Source organism: Enhydra lutris, unplaced genomic scaffold, assembly GCF_002288905.1.
Source record: "Enhydra lutris kenyoni isolate GAN:26980312 unplaced genomic scaffold, ASM228890v2 scaffoldscaffold1, whole genome shotgun sequence".
Lineage (NCBI taxonomy): Eukaryota > Metazoa > Chordata > Mammalia > Carnivora > Mustelidae > Enhydra > Enhydra lutris.
In genome coordinates this window covers 96,293,650-96,315,402 of record NW_019154085.1, presented here as the reverse complement: position 1 = coordinate 96,315,402, position 21,753 = coordinate 96,293,650, and the positions used below count along the sequence as shown (strand labels likewise).

The 21,753-nt window shown below is 36.1% G+C and overlaps 1 protein-coding gene across 1 annotated transcript in view; it reads left to right on the top strand.

Moving 5' to 3' along the window:
- LOC111145481 (aminocarboxymuconate semialdehyde decarboxylase) overlaps positions 1–21,753 on the top strand; it is an 83,898-nt gene that overhangs the window by 49,771 nt on the left and 12,374 nt on the right. The window contains exon 8 of the mRNA XM_022500380.1: positions 181–353. Coding sequence (XP_022356088.1) covers positions 181–353 — 173 coding nt within the window. The remainder of the gene's footprint in view (positions 1–180; positions 354–21,753) is intronic.

Here is a 21,753-nt window from a genome sequence, read left to right as displayed (position 1 = left end):
CTCAAACATGAATTTATAGATGAGTTCGTATCATTAGTTCTGTCATCTCCCAGCATTTGGGACACAATAAATCCTTTGTAAATACTGGACTACAGTAACTCCTCTTTGTATATACCATGAGGATTGAAAAATAACCTTTTCAACTGACACTCGCCCCTCACTAATGGGTTTTACTTGCAGGAGGTGCCTTCCCTTTCACAGTTGGAAGAATTTCCCATGGATTCAACATGCGCCCAGATCTGTGTGCCCAGGACAATCCAACCAACCCAAAGAAATACCTTGGTTCCTTTTACACAGACTCCTTGGTTCATGATCCTCTGGCACTCAAGCTGTTAACAGATGTCATAGGAAAGGTAAGTTGAGTCTACCACGTGCATGGCATATGGGGAGCAAAGTGTAGGATCAGCAACCAGGTTCATGGCCTCTCTCCAAAAAGGGGATGTAGGAAAAGGCATTAGAAGAAAGAAGAGAGACAGTGAGATTTAGGATTAGATTTGCTTGTACAAGAGATCCCTCTCCAGACCCTCCTTCAACACAGTGTGTATTATCAGAGAACCATTATATACACCCAGGGAGATCCCAGATAATCCACATGGCTAGGTAATTCCCTTATGTCAGCTCTTTCCCTTAAGGTCATCTTTGTAGTCACCCAAAATGATAAGTTGCAATACGGTAAACAGGAAAAGAGATACCAGTTTTGAAATCAAACTGAACTGTGTTAAAATCTTGGCTCTACCTCTTACTAATTGGGTAAATTATGAACCCAACTGTCTTCAACCACTAAATGAAAATTGGAACATTAAAGAAGGAGGAGGGGCACCTGGGTGGCTCAGTGGGTTAAAGCCTCTGCCTTTGGCTTAGGTCATGATCCCAGGGTCCTGGGATCAAGCCCCACATCAGGCTCTCTGCTCAGCAGGGAGCCTGCTTCCCCCTCTCTCTCGGCCTGCCTCTCTGCCTGCTTGTCATCTCTGTCTGTCAAATAAATAAATAAAATCTTTAAAAAAAAATAAAGAAGGAGGAAATGACACTTGACAGGGAGGCAGGGGAAGATGATGAAGGGTCTGTATACCACCTGAAAGTTTTTTCTGGAATAATACGGTACAGCCTTCATTTTGAAAACAATTCCCTCATTTAGTTCAAAAAAACCAACATGGTATTACTTTAAACTTCACGAGTCTTTCCTTTGTTGTCATCTGCTCATAGATCTCCTTGTTGGTGGCATTTCTACTTTTAAGTATTTTTTGAAAATGCAGACTCTACAAGTTACACAATTTTTAGGGCAAAGTCCAGTTTGAATCATTGAAAAGTCTGAAATATATACTATTTCAATGCCCTCATATTATTTACAAATATCTATAGAAAGTTTCCAAATTTTCTAAGGAAAAAAAAAAACCTTGAGGATTTCTTTAAAAATGTGAACATATTTAAATATTTGCAATGTGGTGCTTAGATTGAGAGTAGACTCTAAGGCATTTAAAATTTGTCTAGCAGAAAAAGAAGTCCATCATTGCAAAGCTGCAAGAATTTCTCCATCTCCAGAATGGAGACTTCATCTTACTTTAAAGCTGACTGTTTTTCTGGCTTAAGAAACTCACTAGAATATAAATGTTAAACATTCTGGTTTGGTAATAAATTATATAGTTGAGCTGTGCTTCTGGGTCTTCTAGCTTTTATGTTGTTCCTGCAAAAATGGGTGCTTAGCAGTGGGTTACGAATGTTGATGATTATTGGTTTGGACACTGGAGTGATGGAGAGGAAATCACAAAAAGGAAAAACTGGAAGAGAGACTGTGAGTTCTGGACTTTGAGCAATGGAGAAGGGGGTGTGAGGAAGTGGCATGGAATTGGGGTAAGAGTCATTCTGATAACCTTCCATCAAACCTAGTACCCCCGGTATTCTGAGAAATGGTAAAATCAGGAGATAATACCCCTGGCAAATATAACACCCATCTTATGAGGGATACCTACCATTAGCAGTGAGGGATACTACCAGCATCAAACAGAATTCAGGGAAATACATATTGCCAGGGATTCAGAGCAAAAGAGGAAGAACATGGCAAATGCTTTGTGGTAACTAGCAGATGGACTAGTTAGTGAGCTCCTGTGAGCACACCCCTTTTAGAAACACTGAGAGGGCACTTTGCAAAGTTAGTGGTGCTCAGAATTTGCATTCAAACTATGAAAGCTTGAGCTATTATAATTTGGGCATCAAAAGCAAATGCAACCTCATTTTATGTGACCTCATTATATGGTGAATCCAGGACACAGAAGTAATACATATATTAATAGTTTGGATTCTCTCTAAAATATTAATGCTTCTTTGTTCTTGTTATAGCCACATTAACAAATTCTCTCAAAAACAATCCCTAAACTAAAATGGCTGAGGAAAGTCCCAGCATGACACTCAGACAAGACAGAATCATTAGAGGTATAAAAGGGAGGTCTTCTGGAGGGAAAAAATGGAACTGATGTCTTATTTCATGGGTTTGTGAGTTTGAAAGGATGACTACCAGGCATTCAAATTCAACAGATGCATTGATGCTATTAGGAACAAATAAGCAGTATGTACATAGAAAATTAAGCAAATGAAAGAAAAGGAAATAATTAGCTCCAAGAAAAAAAAACACCCATATGAGGGCAGATAATCATTGTACATTACTTGACTCAGCAATGAACAATATTTATAGTCATAATAGTGTAAATACTAAGTACTAGTTTACATGAAAATTCTAATTCAATTGGGAAAATGGAGGAGAGAAATTGGGGTACCAAAGAAATTCTCAAAGACCATAATGAGAAGTCAGTAAATGCTCTCTAAAGCTAATAAATCAAGAAGAGGAATAAGGTAATTATATAGAACAATAAAGGTAATTATCAGAAGATGCAAGTTAAAATGGTGAAAGTGGCTGAGTTGAAGGATAAGAGTTAGGAACATAGGCACAGGATTGTTTTTAATGAGAAAGACATTTTAGTGATATTTGATTATTTAGCTATGTATAGGCATTACTTTGATAAATAAAAATTTATATAATACCTTAGGAGTAAATAAATTCAAAGAGTATACAGAGAAAAATAAATAGAATAATAACCATTTAGAGAAAAAAATATATATTTATACCAAAACTATTTATTGAGCCCCTACTAATTCCAAAACACTGAGCTAAATGGAGGACTTAAATTACCAAGTCTCTGACAGGTATGAGTTGATATCTCATTGTAGTTTTGATTTGAATTTCCCTGATGATCAGTGATATTAAGCATTTTTTCATGTGTCTGTTGGCCATCTGGATGTCTTCTTTGGAAAAATGTCTAATCATGTCCTCTGCCCATTTTTTAATTGGATTGCTCATTTTGGGGGTGTTGAGTTTTATAAGTGCTTTGTATATTTTGGATAATAACCATTTATCGGATATGCCATTTGCAAATACCTTCTCCCATTCCATAGGTTACCTTTTAGTTTTGTTGACTGTTTCCTTCACTGTGCAGAAGCAGCTTTTATTTTTTTTTTTAGAAGCTTATATTTTGATATAGTCCCAGCAGTTTATTTTTCGTTCCTTTCCCTTGCCTCAGGAGACATATCTAGAAAAAAGTTGCTATGGAGGGTGAGGGCACCTGGCTGGCTCAGTTGATAAAGCATGTGACTCTTGATCTTGGAGTCATAAGTCCAAGCCCCACACTGGGCATGGAACCTACTTTAAGAAATTAACTTAATTTAATTTAATTTAAAAGTTGCTATAGCCAGTATCAAAGAAGTTACTACCTGTGTTCTCTAGGATTTATGTGGCTTCAGGTCTCCCATTTATGTCTTTAATCCATTTTGAGTTTATTTTTGTGTATGGTGTAAGAAAGTGGTCCAGTTTCATTCTTTTGCATCTTGCTGTCCAGTTTTCCCAACACCGTTTGTTGAGGACTGTCTTTTTCACACTGGATATTCTTTCTTACTTTTTAATCAGCCATATAGTTGTAAGTTCATTTCTGGGTTTTTCTATTCTGTTCTGTCGATCTATGTGTCTACTTTTATGCCAATACCATACTGTTCTGATCACTACACCTTTGCAATATACCTTAAAGTCCAGAAATTGTGATGCCTCCAGCTTTGCTTCTCTTTTTCAAGGTGGCTTTGGCGATTCAGGATCTTTTGTGATTCCATACAAATCTTAGGATTGTTCGTTCTGGTTCTGTGGAAAATGCTGTTGGTAATTTGATAGGGGTTGCATTAAATGTGTAGATTGCTTTGGGAAGTATAGACATTTTAATAATACTTGTTCTTCCAATCCACGAAAAGTGGAAAGACATTGTTGTGTCATCTTCAGTTTCTTTCATCATTGTTCTATAGTTTTCAGAGTACCCATCTTTCACCTTTTGGGTTAGGTCTATTCCTAGGTATCTTATTGTTTGGGGTACAATTATAAAGGAGATTGATTCCTTAATTTCTCTTTCTGCTGCTTCATTATTATTGCATAGAAACCCAACAGATTTCTATACATTGATTTTGTAACCTGTGACTTTACTGAATTTGTGTATCAGTCCTAGAAATTTTTTGGTGGAGTCTCTCAGGTTCTCTATATACAGTATCGTGTCATCTGCAAAAATTGAAAGTTTTACTTCTCCCTTGCTGATTTGGATGCCTTTTATTTCTTTGAATTGTCCAATTGCTGTGACTAGGACTTCTAGTACTATGTTAAATAACTGTGGTGAAAGTAGACATCCCTGTCTCGTTTCTAATAATAAAGGAAAAGATCTCAGTTTTTCCGCAATGAGGATGATGTTAGCTGTGGGTTTTTCATATATGGCCTTTATTATGTTGAAGTATGTTTCCTCTAAATCTACTTTGTTGAGTGAGGGTTTTTATCATGAATGGATGTTGTACTTCATCAAATGCTTTTTCTACAGCTATTGAAATGATCACACAGTTCTTATCCTTCCTCTTACTGATGTGCTGTATCACACTGACTGATTTGTGAATATTGAACCACATTTGCATGCCAAGAATAAATCCGATTGGATCATGGTGAATGATTTTTTTTTAATGTGTTGTTGGATTTAGTTTGCTAGTATTTCATTGAGAATTTGTGCATCTATGTTCATCAGGGATATTCGCTTGTAGTTCTCTTTTTCAGTGGTGTCCTTTTCTGGTTTTGGTATCAGGATACTGTTGGCTTCATAAAATGAATTTGGAAGTTTTCCTTCCTTTTCTATTTTTGGAATAGTTTGAGAAGAATAGGTATTAGCTGTTCTTTAGATGTTTGGTAGAATTCCTGTGAAGCCATATGGCTCTGGACTTTTGTTTTGGGGGGAATTTTTTGATTATTGATTCAATATTTTTGCTGGTTATCAGTCTGTTCAAGTTTTCTATTCCTTTCTGTTTCAGTTTTGGTGGGTTTTATGTTTCTAGGAATTTATCCCTATCTTCTAGTTTGTCCAATTTGTTGGCAAATAGTTTTTCATAAAATTCTTATAATTATTTGTATTTCTGTGGTATTGATTGTTATTTCTCCTCTCATTCATGATTTAATTTATTTCAGTCCTTTCTCTGTTCTTTTTAATAAGTCTGGTTAGGGTTAATCAATTTTATTTATTTTTTCCAAAGAACCAGCTCCTGATTTCACAGATCTGGTTTTAGGTTTCTATTTCATTTATTTCTGCTCTAATCTTTATTATTTCCTTCCTTCTACTGGCTTTAGGCTTCATTTATTTTTCCTTTTCTAGCCCTTCTAGGTGTAAGGTCAAGTAGTTTGAGATTTTTCTTGCTTTTTGAGGTAGGCCTGTACTGCTATATACTTCCCTCTTAGGACAGTTTTTGTTGCATCCCAAAGGTTTTAGACTGTTGTATTTTCATTTTCATTTGTTTCTGTGTATTTTTTTTAATGATTTATTTTTTAAAGATTTTATTTACTTATTTGACAGAGAGAAACATAGCAAGAGCGGGAACACAAACATAGCAAGAGAGGGAACACAACCAGGGAGAGTAGGCAAGGGAGAAGCAGGCTCCCCACTGAGCAGGGAGCCCAACACACAGGGCTCGGTCCTAGGACCCTGGGCTCACGACCCGAGCCGAAGGCAGACGCTCAACAACTGAGCCACCCAGGCGACGCTGTATTTTTTTTTTTTTTTACTTTTTTTTTTATTTCCTCTTCGGCCCATTCATTGTTAGTAGCATGCTATTTAACCTCCATGTATTCATGATCTTTCCAGATTTCTTCTCATGGCTGACCTCTTGCTTCATGGCACTAAAGTCAGAAAAGGTGCATAGTATGACTTCAGTCTTTTTGTATTTGTTGAGGTCTAATTTGTGACCTAGTATGTGATCTACTCTGGAGAATGTTCATGTGCACTTGAAAAGAATGTGTGTTCCACTACTTCAGGATGGAATGCTCTGAACATATAAGTTCATCTGATCCAGTGTGTCATTCAAAGCCATTGTTTACTTGTTGATTTTCTGTTTAAATGATCTGTCCAGTGATATAAATGGAATGTTAAAATCCCCTATTATCATCGTTATTATCAGTTCCCTTATGTTTGTTATTAATAGTTTTTATTACTTAGGTGGTCCCATGTTAGGTGCATAAATATGTACAACTGTTATATCTCTTTGTTGGATTGTCCCCTATATTATCTTATAGCATCCTTGTCTCCTGTTACAGTCTTTATTTTGAAGTCCAGTTTCTCTGACATAGTATTACTACTTTGGCTTTCTTTTGACATCCATTTGCATGATAAATGTTTCTCCATCCCCTCACTTTAGATCTGTAGATGTCTTAAGGACCAAAATGAATCTTAGCTTATAGATGGGTCTGGTTTCTTTATTCATTCTGACAGCCTGTGTGTTTCGATTGGCGCATTTAGTCCATTTACATTCAGAGTAATTTTGACAGATATTTATAAATAAATAGATAGTATTTATTGCCATTCTATTATGTGTTTTGTGGTGGTTGTTAAATATTTTCTCTGATCCTTTGTTGTCTTTCTTCCATGGCTTGCTGATTTTCTTCAGTGATGTATTTGGATTTCTGTTTTTTCTTTCCATACTTATTAGTGGTTTCAATATATGGTTACCATTAGTGTGTATATAACCTCTTCAGCAAATAGCAGTCGACATTAAGTTAATGGTTGCTTAAATTTGAACCCATTCTCTTCTCCTCTCTACACCTGATTTTAGGTATATGTTATTATATTTTATATACTTTTCATGTGTGTGAGTTCTTTGATTTTTACATAAATATTCATTTTTACTGCTTTCATGTTTCCTGCCTTTATATTGTTACTGTTGGTATCTCCTTTCCACTCAAAAAGTCCCCTTTAATATTTCTTGCAGGGTTGGTTTTTGGTCAAGAAATCTTTTAGTTTTTGTTTCTACGGGAAACTATTTTATCGCTCCTATTCTGAATGATAGGCTTGCTGGATAGAGTATCTTTGGCTGCGAATTTTTCCCATTCAGCACTTTGAACATATCATGCCATTCCCTTCTGTCTTACAAAGTTTCTTTTGAAAAATCTCCAACTAGCCTTAAGGGTATTTCCATGTAAGTTAATGAATCCTTTTGTCTTACTGCTTTTAAGATTTTTCTCTTTATCACTATATTTTGCAAATTTAATTACAATATGTCTTGGGGGGCGCCTGGGTGGCTCAGTGGGTTAAAGCTTCTGCCTTCAGCTCAGGTCATGATCCCAGGGTCCTGGGATCAAGCCCCACATCTGGCTCTCTGCTCAGCAGGGAGCCTGCTTCTTCCTCGCTCTCTGACTGCCTCTCTGCCTACTTGTGATCTCTCTCTCTGTCAAATAAATAAATAAAATCTTTAAAAAAAAATACAATATGTCTTGGTATTGACCTCCTTTTGTTGATTTTGATGGGAGTTTCTGAGCTTCCTGGATCTGGATGTCTCTTTCCTTTCCCAGGATAGGGAAGTTTTCAGCTACTATTTCTTCAAATAATTTTTCTGCCCCATTTTCTCTTCTTCTGGGACTCCTATAAAATAAATGTTATTTGAATAAGTCACTAAGTTTCCTAAATCTATTCTCATTTTGCATAGTTCTTCTTTCTCTCTTTTGTTCAGCTTCATTGCTTTCCATTACTTTGTCTTCTAGGTCATTAATTTGTTGCGCTGCTTCTTTCAGATGGCTGTTCATTGCATCCAGCATGTTTCTAATCTCATTTATTGCACTCTTGATCTCTAATTCTTTTTTAACTCTCTTATCTCTGTGGCAAGGGTCACACTAATGTCTTCTATTCTTTTCTCAAGCCTAGTAAGTATCCTTAAGATTGTTGCTTTAAATTCTAAATCAGGAATGTTAATATATATATACATATATATCTAGATATATATGTATATATATATTAACATTCCTGATTTAGAATTCATTTAGAATATCTATATGTATATAGATATATAGATATCTATATATCTAAGTGATTATATATATAAAATCACTTAGATCTCTGGCTATGGCCTTATCTTGTTCTTTCATTTGGGATAAATTCCTCTGCCTTTGCATTTTGTCTAAGTCTCTACCTTTTTCCCTGTAGTAGAAAACCCAGTTATATCTCCTGCTCCTGAAAGTAATGGCCTTATGAAAAAGAGGCCATGCAGTGCCCAGAGCCTGGCACTTCAGGGAGTGTCTCTGGTGTGTGCTGTGTATACTGTACTGTTGTGTCCTGGCTGCTCTATCCTTCAGGCCAGTCTTCTACAAAGGTTCTCCTTGCCAGGTGTGAGCAGTGTTTGGTCCCTGACCTGAATGTGGCAAGTTTTAGCTAGGTGTTCTCTGGTCTGCCTATGAAAAGAAACTTGTCAGTACCTCCACTAGAACTGAGGCCCTGCAGGGGTGCCTGGGTGGCTCAGTTCACTGAGCATCCAATTCTTGATTTTGGCTCAGGTCATCATCTCAGGGTCTTGAAATCAAGCCCCATGTCAGGCTCCCCATCAGCGGGGAGTCTGCTTCTCTCCTTTTCCCTCTCCCTTTGCCCCTTCCCCTGCTTACACTCTCATTCTCTCTAAAATAAATCTTAAAAAAAAAAAAAAGAAAGAAAAAATGAAAGAAAGAATGGAGGCCCTGCAAAACTCTCTGGCCATAAGATGTGGTATGAACTGGGGTTTGTGCTCCCTTCTGGAGAAGGGGCCTTGATGCTGGTACTAAGGCAAGCATAACTGAGGAGGGCAGTTCTTCCAGAGTGTGTGGGACTGGGGTTTGGTATAAGCAAGTTAGGTATCCAGTGTCTGTGCTGTGCTACTTCTCACAGATGGCTCTGTGTTTATCCTCAGGGGTAGGGAAGGAAAATGGCATGGGCCAGGTCCTTTGTTCACAGAGAGGTATCCCAGGAACACTGCCTTTCAAGGATATACTCTAAGAAGACCAAATGACCTCCCCACTGTGACCCCAGAGCTCTTCAGATCACTATTTCCATGATGTCTGCCCCTGGTTTCCTGGAGCACAGTATTCCACAGTCCTCCACAGTCCTCCACAGGTTCCATCCCAGCTGAGTCCGCTGACCTTTAAAACTACAGGCTTAAAGGCACACTGGTTGCTAGAACTCACAAAATTCAGTCCCTTTCATTTTCCAAGGCAATGGCTTCAGGGAAACATTCTTCTACTAGTGCATTCCCCTGTGTGCTTCTTTCTCTCACCCTTCCCCATGGCAATGGCTCCCTCCCTTCCACAGCAGCCATGAACCATTTCTCCCCTAAATCACATCTCTGCACTTCCCACCTTCTTTGATGTGGCCTCTTCTCTCCCTTTAATTGTGGAGTTTGTTCTGTGAGCCTTCAGATCAATTTCTGAGGTATTTAGAATTATGTGATAGTTATCTAGTTGTGTTTACGGGATAAAGCAAAACTAGGCTCCTCCTACTCCACCACCATCTTTTCCTCTCCTGCTCAGGTGGCTTTTAATATTAAGTCACTTATCCCTCTCATTCTCAGGTTCCATAACTATAAATGGAAATAACACCATGCAGAATTGATGTGAGGAGTTGGTATAATACTATGCCAAAGGACTATACAAATGTCAGCAATTTATATCACCTATTCTAGTGCTTTACAAATAGTAAGGATTGAGTTAATATTTGTTTAATTGAGTTTGTATAATGGTTTCATGGATATAAGGCTAATCTTACTGTGCATTGGTTGAATTAAGCCAGGCTTCTTCTCCAGGAAATTATGTCTCAGAGAACAAACTGAATCCTTGGTAAGTTAGAATTTTTATAGTAAGCTACATTATAAAAGAGTTATGTTGTATTTACTGCATATGCTGCTGATGAAATAGGCTAATGAGAAGATAGCTAAATGTTCCTTTTCTAGAAGACAAATGAATTCTCTTCTATTATTTGAATTTAATAGTAAGCCACATCTTTCAGTATTCACAGCATTTCCTGAAAATGTGAAAAAGTTAATACATACAGCAGGTGAGCAGTTTATTTATTTTCCCTGGCAGGAATATTAATCACTATTATTATCATCTCAGTAAGTCTTAGACCTCATAGGGAATGTGTGTTGCCAGCATTGGGGAAGGAAACGTATGTCAGGGCAGAATGCTGGTGCTGAGAAATCAATCAGGATTATCTACTGTCTCATAAAGAAAGCCAGTGTCTTGGTAGACAGTATAATTCCAGGATCCCAGAAGAAGCAGCCATGGTAACTAAAAAGCCCACCATTAAAATTATTCCTTTGGGTTTAGAGAGTCTTTAGAAAAGTCCTACTAAAATGTGGCTGTTGTCAAATGTTATATTAGCACATATAACCTTAAAATTTGTTCATGATTATGGTGGATCCCATGGGAATAGAATCCTAGATCGCAGGCAAGAAGACGACAAGAAGGAGAAAGTTCTAGCTTTTGGAAAACCAGAATCAGGTATGTTATTTCGGAACCTGAGATGTCACAAGAGCTTAGGATTCCCTGAGAGCTTGGAAATAGGGCAACAGTCATCCAAGTCCATATCCTTTGCCTCCTTAACCAGGATTCTCTATGTAACCCCTTTAAAATACAATCAATTTGCAGTTATGAGACAAAAGGTGATAAAAATAGCAATACAAAAAGTATTTTTAACTCAAGAAATATTTATTAAGCTTCTATCAAGTGAAGACTGGTATTAAGCAATGGAGAATGTAATCATCATACAGGACCATATTTTGAGGAATTTCATCTTCTTCCTTCTTCCTGAGGAAACCCACCTCTTCCCTGCTACTATCTCTTCTCCCTCTGAACAAGAATTCTCATTAACAAGAACTTCACTTCCATTTTTTTATGCCTACTTCATTATCTCTTACGGAATTCCTAACAAGTTAGGAATGATCAGAAATTTACCAGAAAGTATCAATAAAATGTATACAGATAGATAAAGGGTATGAAAAATTAACATAACAGAGATTATCACAAGTGGATAATTAACCTTCTGTGGAGAGGAACTGTGAACAATAGCTACTAAATAATAATTGAATACTGCCAAACCATGAGTTTGGAGTTTGGCAAAAGTCATCTACAATCAAGTTAGCAAGGAGAGCAGGGAAGTATCTTAACTAGGAAGGATAAAATGCAGAGGAGTGATTTTCATTTCTGCTTAAAATCCTTTGCTCTCTCCATATGAAAATGGAACAGATACTTTCCCCCCTTAAAATGTATTTATATCCAAGAAGGCCATAATACTGAAAATGGAAGAATTCCTGACTAGGAAGCAAAATACATTTCTAAATTTCAATTTCATGTTAACGTAGTTAACAAATGTAATATAGCAAGGGACTTTTTAAAAATTATGTTGTGTTTTAGAATTGTAAACAGCTTTAGCAAGAGAAGCAAAAATAAGAACAAATGAAGCTCCAGTGAATACAAAGCAGGCATTCAGAACGAGATCAGCTGTTGGCACAGATGTGAGTAGATATAACTTTGGGCCTTTAGGGCTTCTATAAGCAGGTGTATTTCCTTGGCTTTTAAAGTAATGAATACAAGAATCTAGAAATAGAGTTGTTAGTCCATCATGGCCTTCCTCTAACTTTATTATATATTTTCCCATATCATTTCATGTAAACATATTCATAAAACCTAGGAAAATCCTTTTTTTCCTGGTATAAATCAAAATGTCACCTATTCTTACAGGAGCTAAAATTTAATATATTTAAAATATATATAGGCAGTAGCTCTTTCTCCCCATGGGTCCTGTCCCTGTATTTTAATAAACTACCATTTTGCATCAAAAAATAAAATAAAATATATTTAATATTTCAGGGCTAGTAACAATCAGACTTCCCTCTTTCATATAATCAAGGATTCATTCCTTCAAAACACAAAGCCACTCTTGGATTGATTATAATCATATGTCAGAGTTTTATTTCAAAGTTGTTTTAAAAAAAAAAAAAAAAAGAGGCTTTCTGAAAAGTCCAACTCAAAGAATCTATATTAGCAGAGACATTTTATAGGGGAAAACATGCTTAAACAGTTACTATTGACTGGATTAAAAAAAGAAGACAACTATCCAGTTAAGGACAATTAGCCTCTTTGTATTATTAATTAAAAGTCTTAGACTAGTTTGAAAACTAATAGTCAATGGAGGTGGTGTCCTAGAAACTTTTATGATCATTAAAGTCTATGAGAAAATTAACCAAATATTTTATCAAGAATGCTATACTTCAGGGGTGCCTGAGTGGCTCAGTCATTAAGCATCTGCCTTTGGCACAGATAATGGTCCCAGGATACTGAGATCGAGCCTCGCATCAGGCTCCCTGCTCAGCAGGAAGGCTGCTTCTCCCTCTCCCACGCCTCCTGCTTGTGTTCCCTCTCTCACTGTGTCTCTGTCAAGTAAATAAATAAAATCTTAAAAAAAAAAATCAAAAAAAAAGAAAAAGAATGCTACACTATCTTTGGTGATTAATGTTAACTAAATTTATCGTGGTGATCATTTCATAATATATGCAAGTATCAAACCATTATGTCATACACCTGAAACTAACATAATGCTATATATCAATTATAGGTCAATTTAAAAAAAGAAAAAGAAAGAAAGAAAGAAAGAAAGAAAGCAAGCAAGCTCATTATTTCCCAGGAAGAGCAGATAGTCATACCAGACCACAAAGTTCTACCCCAGTTCAGATTCAGGACAACTTTTTTTTCTCACACTTACTGGAGGCATTTTATTCCATGCTAAGGAAATTTGGGCTTCACCTTCTGGACATCAGAAAATTATTAATGGATTTTTAGGAGGAATGTGGCATGATCAGATTTTTATTTAAAACAGCCTTCTCTGGGTTATGGACATAGGGGAAGTTATGTGCTATGGTGAGTGCTGTGAAGTGTGTAAACCTGGCGATTCACAGACCTGTACCCCTGGTGCTAATAATACACTATATGTTAATAAAAAATTAAAAATTAAAAAAATAAAATAAAACAGCCTTCTCAGTGTTAGATATTGATTAAAATGGATAAGAATGAAATCAGTTAGAAAACCATAGTAGCAGTTAATTTAATTCAATAAACATCCACTCTGTACCAAGCCTTTTGCTCAGGGCTGGAGACAGTTTTTGCCCCACTTCTTAGCTGAAATGGAGACACAAACCTGGCTCCACCACATACTAGCTGTGCAGCTCTAAGCAAGTTAAGTTATCATCTTTGCTTCCTTGTCTGTTGAATGGGGATAATGATAGGATCCATGTCATAGAAAGGCTGTGAGAATGAGTTAATGAATGCAAATGGCTTAGAACAGCATCTCACACATAGTAAGTAATCAATATATGTTAGATATTATTATTATTATTATTTAGGGATTATTTCACAGCAATTTAAGAAGTACTGTGAATCAAAGTATTTGCAGGATGCTTTAGGGGTAGAGAGATCATACTTGGCTGAGTGAAGGGATGGTAGGAGCCTAAGTTGAAGGAGGAACTGGGGAAGTAGAGAGGAACTGATGGGTGCAAGAAATGATAGAGGTAGAATCCAAAGCGCTCAGTGACCCATGAAATGCTGGGGTGACAGAGCAGGAGTCCAACATGATTCCCAGGTTTCCAGCTTGGGCAACTGGGTGAAAAGTAATGCCATCAACCTAAAGGAAAAAGAGATTTGGGTTCATGCTCTATCAAGTAATCATGCATGAGTCATTAGAATTTGTGAAATTACCCAATTAATGCCCAAGATACAATTCGCAGTTAACAGTGGCAAAAAAATCTTATCAGAGTTGTTACTTAATATCTGCAACTGGAAATAGTCATTATTATGGAAGGCACATTAAAATCCTAAACTCAGTTACAGTATAAATCTAATTAATTGCTCAAGTTTAAGTATTTTCCAAATATCCCTATACTGTTGGCCCAATAGCTGACTTATTAACTCAGATGAATATAATGTAGGTTAATTGAGGCCAAGAGCATGGGTTAGTTCAGTGGTTCTCAACTCAGCGGCTTATGCATTAGAATCATCTGGGGAGATTTTTTAAAATGCTAATGTTACTAGTTATTTTTAGGTCTCACCCCCAGATATGATGATTTAATTGATTTGGGGTAGGTTCTAGGGTGACATTTTTTTAAAGCTCCCTAGGTGATATTAATGTACAAGTAGTGTGGAAAAACAATGGGTTAGCATCAGTAAGAATCTATAATTTATGATCACAAGGAACCTTAGAAATACTCTAGGTTTGGAACTTTGCTTTTAACCTATGGAAACATATGGTCAACAAGGTCTTATAATATTGTGTAAACAAGTAAAACAGAGAAAAGCAGAGTTGTTCTAATTAGGCAGAAGTCAGGAGGGAAGCTTTGTCTGGCAGGCCTCCCCCTCACTCCTGTCCCATCTCTCTTATATAAATTTCATTGATGCTGCTCCCTGTCCTCCAGTCCCCAAGAATTCTCCATGTAATAGTTTAAAAAATTACTTCTGACTAAAAAAAAAAAAAAAAGTCATTCTCACATTCATGAAATATTTTTAAGCTCTAACAACATGACTGGTGCTAATATATGGGAACACTTTATATTTTAGAGGGGAAAACAGACAAATGACAAGTGTATATAGAAGAAAATATGAAGTAATTCATCTATATCTTGGAAGTAGGGAAACCTTTCCTAATGAAGACTGAAAAATCTAGTAACTACATGGAAAAAGATTAATAAATTTGGTTATATTAAAAATATTTTGCAAGGCAATAAAATATTGTAAACAAAGTTCTCATCACAAGAAAACAAAATTTTGTAACTAGAATTTGTATTTAGAATTTTGCAACTATAAATGACAGATGTTAACTATACGTGTGGTGATTATCATTTCACAATATACACAACAGTGAATCATTATGTTGCACACCTGAAACTAACAGAGTTGACCCTTGAACTGTACAGGTCCACTTATACATGCATTTTTTGCAGTATTGTAGCATAGTACTATAAATGTATTTTCTTCATGATTCTCTTAATAACATTTTTTCTAGCTTATTTTATTGTAAGAATATAGTATCTAATACATGTAACACACAAAATATGTGTTATTTCACTGTTTATGTTACTGGTAAGGCTTCCAGTCAACAGTAGGCTATTCATAGTTAAGTTCTGGGGGAGTCAGAAGTTATACTCAGATTCTTTTTTTTTTTTAATAAACATATTACTAGTTTAGTTGTTAATTATCCTTGAATAAAGCTGGGAAGGGGAGAGGAAAAAAATACCACATATACCTTGATTCTCTTTATTGGTCAGGAATTCTCCAAAAAGTTTTACATTTATCATCTCATTTAATTTTCAAAATAATAATTTTCACAAAGGATATAAATACTAGAATACGATAATTTTATGGATGGGGGAAGCACAGAAAGTATAAACAATTTTACCAACATATAGTTAGTAATTGTTGGAGCCAGAATTCAAACCCTAGCAATATGACTCCAGGTTTGGAACACTTAACCACTAACTTATGCTTTAGTTTTTCTTAATGTATTTTTTTACTTTTTTTTATTATTATGTTCAGTTAGCCACTGTATAGTACATAATTAGTCCTTGATTTAGTGTTCAATGATTCGTTAGTTAAGTATAACACAACACATGCCCTCCTCAATACCCATCACCCTGTTACCCCCTCCCCCCATCCACTTCCCCTCTGAAACCCCCAGATTGTTTCTTGGGGCCCATAGTCTCTCATGGTTCATCTCCCTCTCTCATTTCCCCCTCTTTGGGTTTCCCTCCCTTCCCCTATGGTCCTCTGTGCTATTGCTTATGTTCCACATATGAGCGAAAGCCCATACTCAGATTTCCAACTGTCCTGCCCCCAATTCCAGTGTTATTCAAGGGTCAACTGTTTAATGTTGTATGTCAATTATACCTCGTTTTTTTAATGTATGGCTTTAAATATATCTATTAGAAAAAGAAGGTATAAAATCAATGATTTATGATTCCACTTTAAGAAACTAGAAGAGGTGGAACCCCTGGGTGGGTCAGTCAGTTAGGCATCTGCCTTTGGCTCAGGTCATGATCTCAAGGTCCTGGGATAGAGTCCCACACTGGGCTCCTTGCCCGTTGGGGAGGCTGCTTCTCCCTCTGCCTGCTGCTCCCCTGGCTTGTGCTTTCTCTTTCTTTCTCTCTCTCTCTCTCTCTGACAAATAAATAAATAAAATCTTAAAAAAAAAAAAAGAAAGAAACTAGAAGAGGAGAAAATTAAACTCAAAGTAAGCAGAGGGGGCGCCTGAGTGGTTCAGTTGGTTAGGCAACTACCTTTGGCTCAGGTCATGATCCCAGGGTCCTGGGATCAAGTGCCACACTGGGCTCCCTGCTCCATGGGGAGCCTGCTTCTGCTTCTCCCTCTGCCTGCTGCTCCCCCCTGCTTGTGCTTATGCTCTCTTTCTCTCTCTCAGGTAAATAAATAAAAATAAAATCTTAAAAAATAAAAAAGTAAGCAGTTAGGAAGAAATGATAAAGAGCCAAAATAAAAAATCAGAACCAGCATAAACAATAAAGAAAACTTATAAATCAAAATTTGGGTGTTTGAGGGTGCCTGGCTGACTTTGTTGGTAAAGCATGCAACTCTTGATCTTGGTATCATAAGTTCAAGACCCACATTGGATATAGAGCTTACTTTAAAAAATAAAATAAAAACCTGCTTGTTGTTGTTTTTTAAAGATAAAAAGATTTTATTTATTTGAGAGAGAGCGAGAAAGAGAGGGATAGAGCACAAGCAAAAGGAGGAGCAGAGGGAAAGGGAGAAGTAGACTCCCCACTGAGCAGGGAGCCCAACATGACCCTGGGATCATGACATGAGCTGAAGGCAGATGCTTAACAGACTGAGCCAGCCAGTCACCCCAAAAATTGGGATTCTTTTTAAGAGATCAGTAAAGTAAACTCCTATAAAGATCGATCAAGTCAAAAAAAAAAAAAAAAAAAAAAGAGAGAGAGAGAGAGAGAGAAAGAGAAAGCACAGATTACTAACATCAGGACTAAAAGTGGGATAAAACCACAGATCATACAAACATTAAAAGGATATCAAAAGAATATTATGAAAAAATAAAATAAAATATTATGAGCAATCTTCTGCCACTAAATTTTACAAATTAAATGGACAAATTTTTTGAATTACATAATTTACCGAAACTTTAATATGTATTAAAGGAAACTGAATTTGTTTTCAAAAATCTTTCTACAAAGGAAACACTAGGCCCAAGTAGTTTTGCTTGTAAATTCTATCAAACATTTAAGGAAAAAATAATGCTTATCCCATATAAACACTTCCAGAAAAACAATTCCCAAGTCATTTTATGGGGCTAGAATGAACCTAATACCAAACCCTAACAAAGACTACACAAGAAAATAAAATTACAGATCACTATCCCTCCAGAAAAAGATGCATAATCCTTAACAAATATTAGTAAATCAGGAGCGCCTGGGTGGCTCAGTTGGTTAAGTGTCCAACTCTTGATTTCAGCTCAGGTCATGATCTCGGGGTCATGAGATCAAGCCCTGTGCCTCAGGCTCCGTGCTGGGCATGGAGCCTGCTTAAGATTCTCTCCTCCCCTCTTCCTCCACCCTTTCCCCTCTCTAAGACATATACACACACACACACACACACACACACACACATACATATATATGTAAATCAAATTCAGCAATAATTTAAAATAATACATCATGAACAAGCAGGGTTTATTTTAAGAATGCGAGATTGGCTTAACTTCTTAAAATCAATGTAATTTACCATATTCATGGAATAAACACTATGATTATTTCATAGATGAAGAAAAGATATTTGACAAAATTAATTAGTCATTCCTGATTTTTAAAAAAACTCTCACAGACTAAGGAATAGGAATGAATGCCCTCAATCTGATTAAGAGCATTATCAAAAAACTTATAGCTATTACCCTTTCTAATGGTGAAATAAACACTTATTCCCTAAAATAGGGAAAGAGACAAAGATGTCCACTCTCACCCCTTCTAATCAACATTGTACTAGAGATTCTAGCCAGTATAGAAAGATGAAAAAAGAAATAAAAGTCATACAAATTAGTTGAAGCAATAAATTGTCTTTGTTAGCAAATGACATTATTGTCTATGCAAAAATTTTTAAAAACCCTACAAAATAACTACTAAAACTAATAACCGAATTTAGCAAGATTGCGGACATGAGGGCAATTTTTTTTTTTTTTTTAAGTAGGCTCCATGCCCAGCATGGTGCCCAGCATGGAGCCCAACATGGGGCCTGAACTCACAAACCCTGATCCTGAGATCAAGACCTGAACAGATGAAGACTTGGATGTTTAATCAACTAAAATACCCAGGCACCCCCATTAGGGCAATTTTTTAAAAAATCAATTGTCTTTCCATATACTAAGAGCAAACAACTGTAAACTAAAACTTCAAGGCCACCTGAGTGGCTCAGTTGTTGGGCATCTACCTTCGGCTCAGGTCATGATCCCAGGGTCCTGGGATCAAGCCCCATGTTGGGTTCCATGCTCTGTGAGCCTGCTTCTCCCTCTGTCTGCTGCTCCCCCTGCTTGTGCTCTCTCTCTGTCAAATAAATAAATAAAATCTTTTTAAAAATAATAAAAAATAAAACTTCAAAGCAATTCAATTAGCAATTGTGTTAATAACCACAAAGTATGCAGAAATAAACAATTGATGTGCTATACCTCCACAATGAAAGTTATAAAATATGACTGAAAACAATTGTTAAAAACCCAAATAAATGGAAAGATAAACAGTGTTTAAGAATCCAAGAACTCAATATTGTTAAGATGACAATTCTCTCGGGGCGCCTGGGTGGCTCAGTGGGTTAAAGCCTCTGCTTTCGGTTCAGGTCATGATCCTTGGGTCCTGGGATCAAGCCCCGCATCAGGCTCTCTGCTCAGCGGGGAGCCTGCTTCCTCCTCTCTCTCTCTCTCTCTCTCTCTCTCTCTGCCTGCCTCTCTGCCTACTGTGATCTCTGTCTATCAAATAAATAAAATCAATCTTAAAAAAAAGATGACAATTCTCTCAAAATTAATCTATACATTCAATGTAATCCAAGCTGAGTCCAAAATGTATAGGGATATACAAAGGATCAGAGAGCCAAAATAATCTAGAAAAAGAAAAGTAAAATTGGAGACCTGCATTAACTGACTTAAGAGCTATTATAAAGCTATAGCAGTCAAAACAATGTGGTATTGGCATAAGAACAGGCAAATAGGTGGATGGAATAGACTATAAGAGTGCAGAAACAGCCTCACTTTTATATGATCAATTAATTTCTGACAGAGGTATAAAAACAACTAAATGGGAAAAGGAAAGCCCTCTCACAAATGGGGCTGGCACAAGTAGGTAGTCATATGTGGGGGAGGGATGAAATTTGACTCTGCTTCACACCATAAACAAAATATAATTTGAGAAGGATCATATACCTAAACATAAAGTTAAAACTATAAAGCTTCAAGAAAAAAAAATAGAAGAGTATCTCTTTAACATGGTAGCCAACAGAAATTTGTTGGACAGGACACAGAAAACAGTAAACATTTTTAAAAAGACAAGTTAAACATCATCAAATTAAATTCTCTCTTTATAAGAAAAATTAAGTGAATAGGCAAGCCACAGAATGGCAGAAATATTCATAAAATACATGTATGACAATGGACTTACATCTAAAATAAAGAACTACTACAATTCAGTAATAAAAAAACAAATGACCCAACTTAAAAATAGACAAAAGACTTCAATAGCCATTCTGCAAAAGATGTACAATCTTAATAAACATGTTTAAAGATACCAAGGGAAACGAGTCAAAGTGGTCAAAAGATACAAGCATCCAGTTGTAAGATAAATAAGTTCTGGAGATGTAATATACAGCACGGTGACTATAGCTGACAACACTGTACTGTGTATTTGAAAGTTGCTAAAAGAGTAGATCTTAGAAGTTCTCACCACAGGAAAAAATATTTTTAACTATGTGAGGTGATATATGTTAAACTTACAGAGGTAATCATTTTGCAATATATACATATGTCAAATTATGATGTTGTACACCTTAAACTAACATAATGTTCCATGTTAATTTATCTCAATAAGACTTGAAAAAAAAAGAAAAAACTAAAAGGAAATCTGTTCTTTAAAATGGTAAAAATAAGTAAATAGATAAAGATACTCCACATCATTAGTTCACTGGGGAAATGTAATATGAGAAACCACACACATCACTAGAGTGCTAAAAACAAAGAGACTGAAAACTGCATTGCAAAGGATATGGCACAACAAAACTTCAGTATATTGCTATGGAACACACTCCTACATACTCCCAGATATTGACTCAAGAGAAATGAATACATATATCCACAAAAAGACTTTACAAGAACATTCATTGCAGCTTTATTCAAAACAGCCAAAAACTAGAAACAATCTTAAGTGAAGGGACATGTGAGAACTTTCTGGGGTGATGGAAATGTTCTGCATCTTGATAGGGATATGAGTATATGCATTTGTCAAAACTTACCAAATTAAGAAAAAAACTTATCAAATTGAATACTTAAGAATTTTATATTTTAATCTATGTAATTATTACCTTAAAAATATACCGAATTCTAGGGGTGCCTGGGTGGCTTAGTTGGCTAAGCAACTGCCTCCAGCTCAGGTCATGATCCTGGAGTCCCAGGATCAAGTCCCGCATCGGGCTCCCTGCTCAGCAGGGAGTCTGCTTCTCCCTCTGAACCCCCCCTTCTCAAACTCTCTCTCTCTCAAATAAATAAATAAAATGTTTAATATATACATATATATATAGATATATATACATATAATTCTAGCTAACTTTACTTTTTGCAGTACTATGTACAGCAATTCTGAAAATATTTTCTGCACATTCTGCCCAGATCTTAGTTTATTGATACCATTTTTCACAATAGGGAAACTGGGCTGTTTGAAGAAATGGCTGATTCCAGAACAGGGAAAGTACAAAATTAGCTAGAAAAACAACCTGTGCTTGAGAGTACTTAAAAAATAGTGGGGAAATAACACGAGGACACAGAGAACAACTTGAAGGTATTCACACTGATCAAATTTATGATCTGTTCATCAAAAATAAACAATGACAGGAATGGGTTATAACCCACTAAATAAAATAAAGTCCAGAATGATATAAATATATAAATGGGTGCAGAATATATGTGAATAAATACATGAGCATATATATTTCAATAAATAAGCATGTATATGTAATAAAATCTCTTCCTTAGAATTAAAGAGTGTAGAAAAAATTATAGAGCTAGAAAATCATTACTGATAAAATATGATAAAACCAGTGGGTAAAAGTTTGATGAGGAACAAGATATTTATGTGATCCTAAAGTGTCTCCAC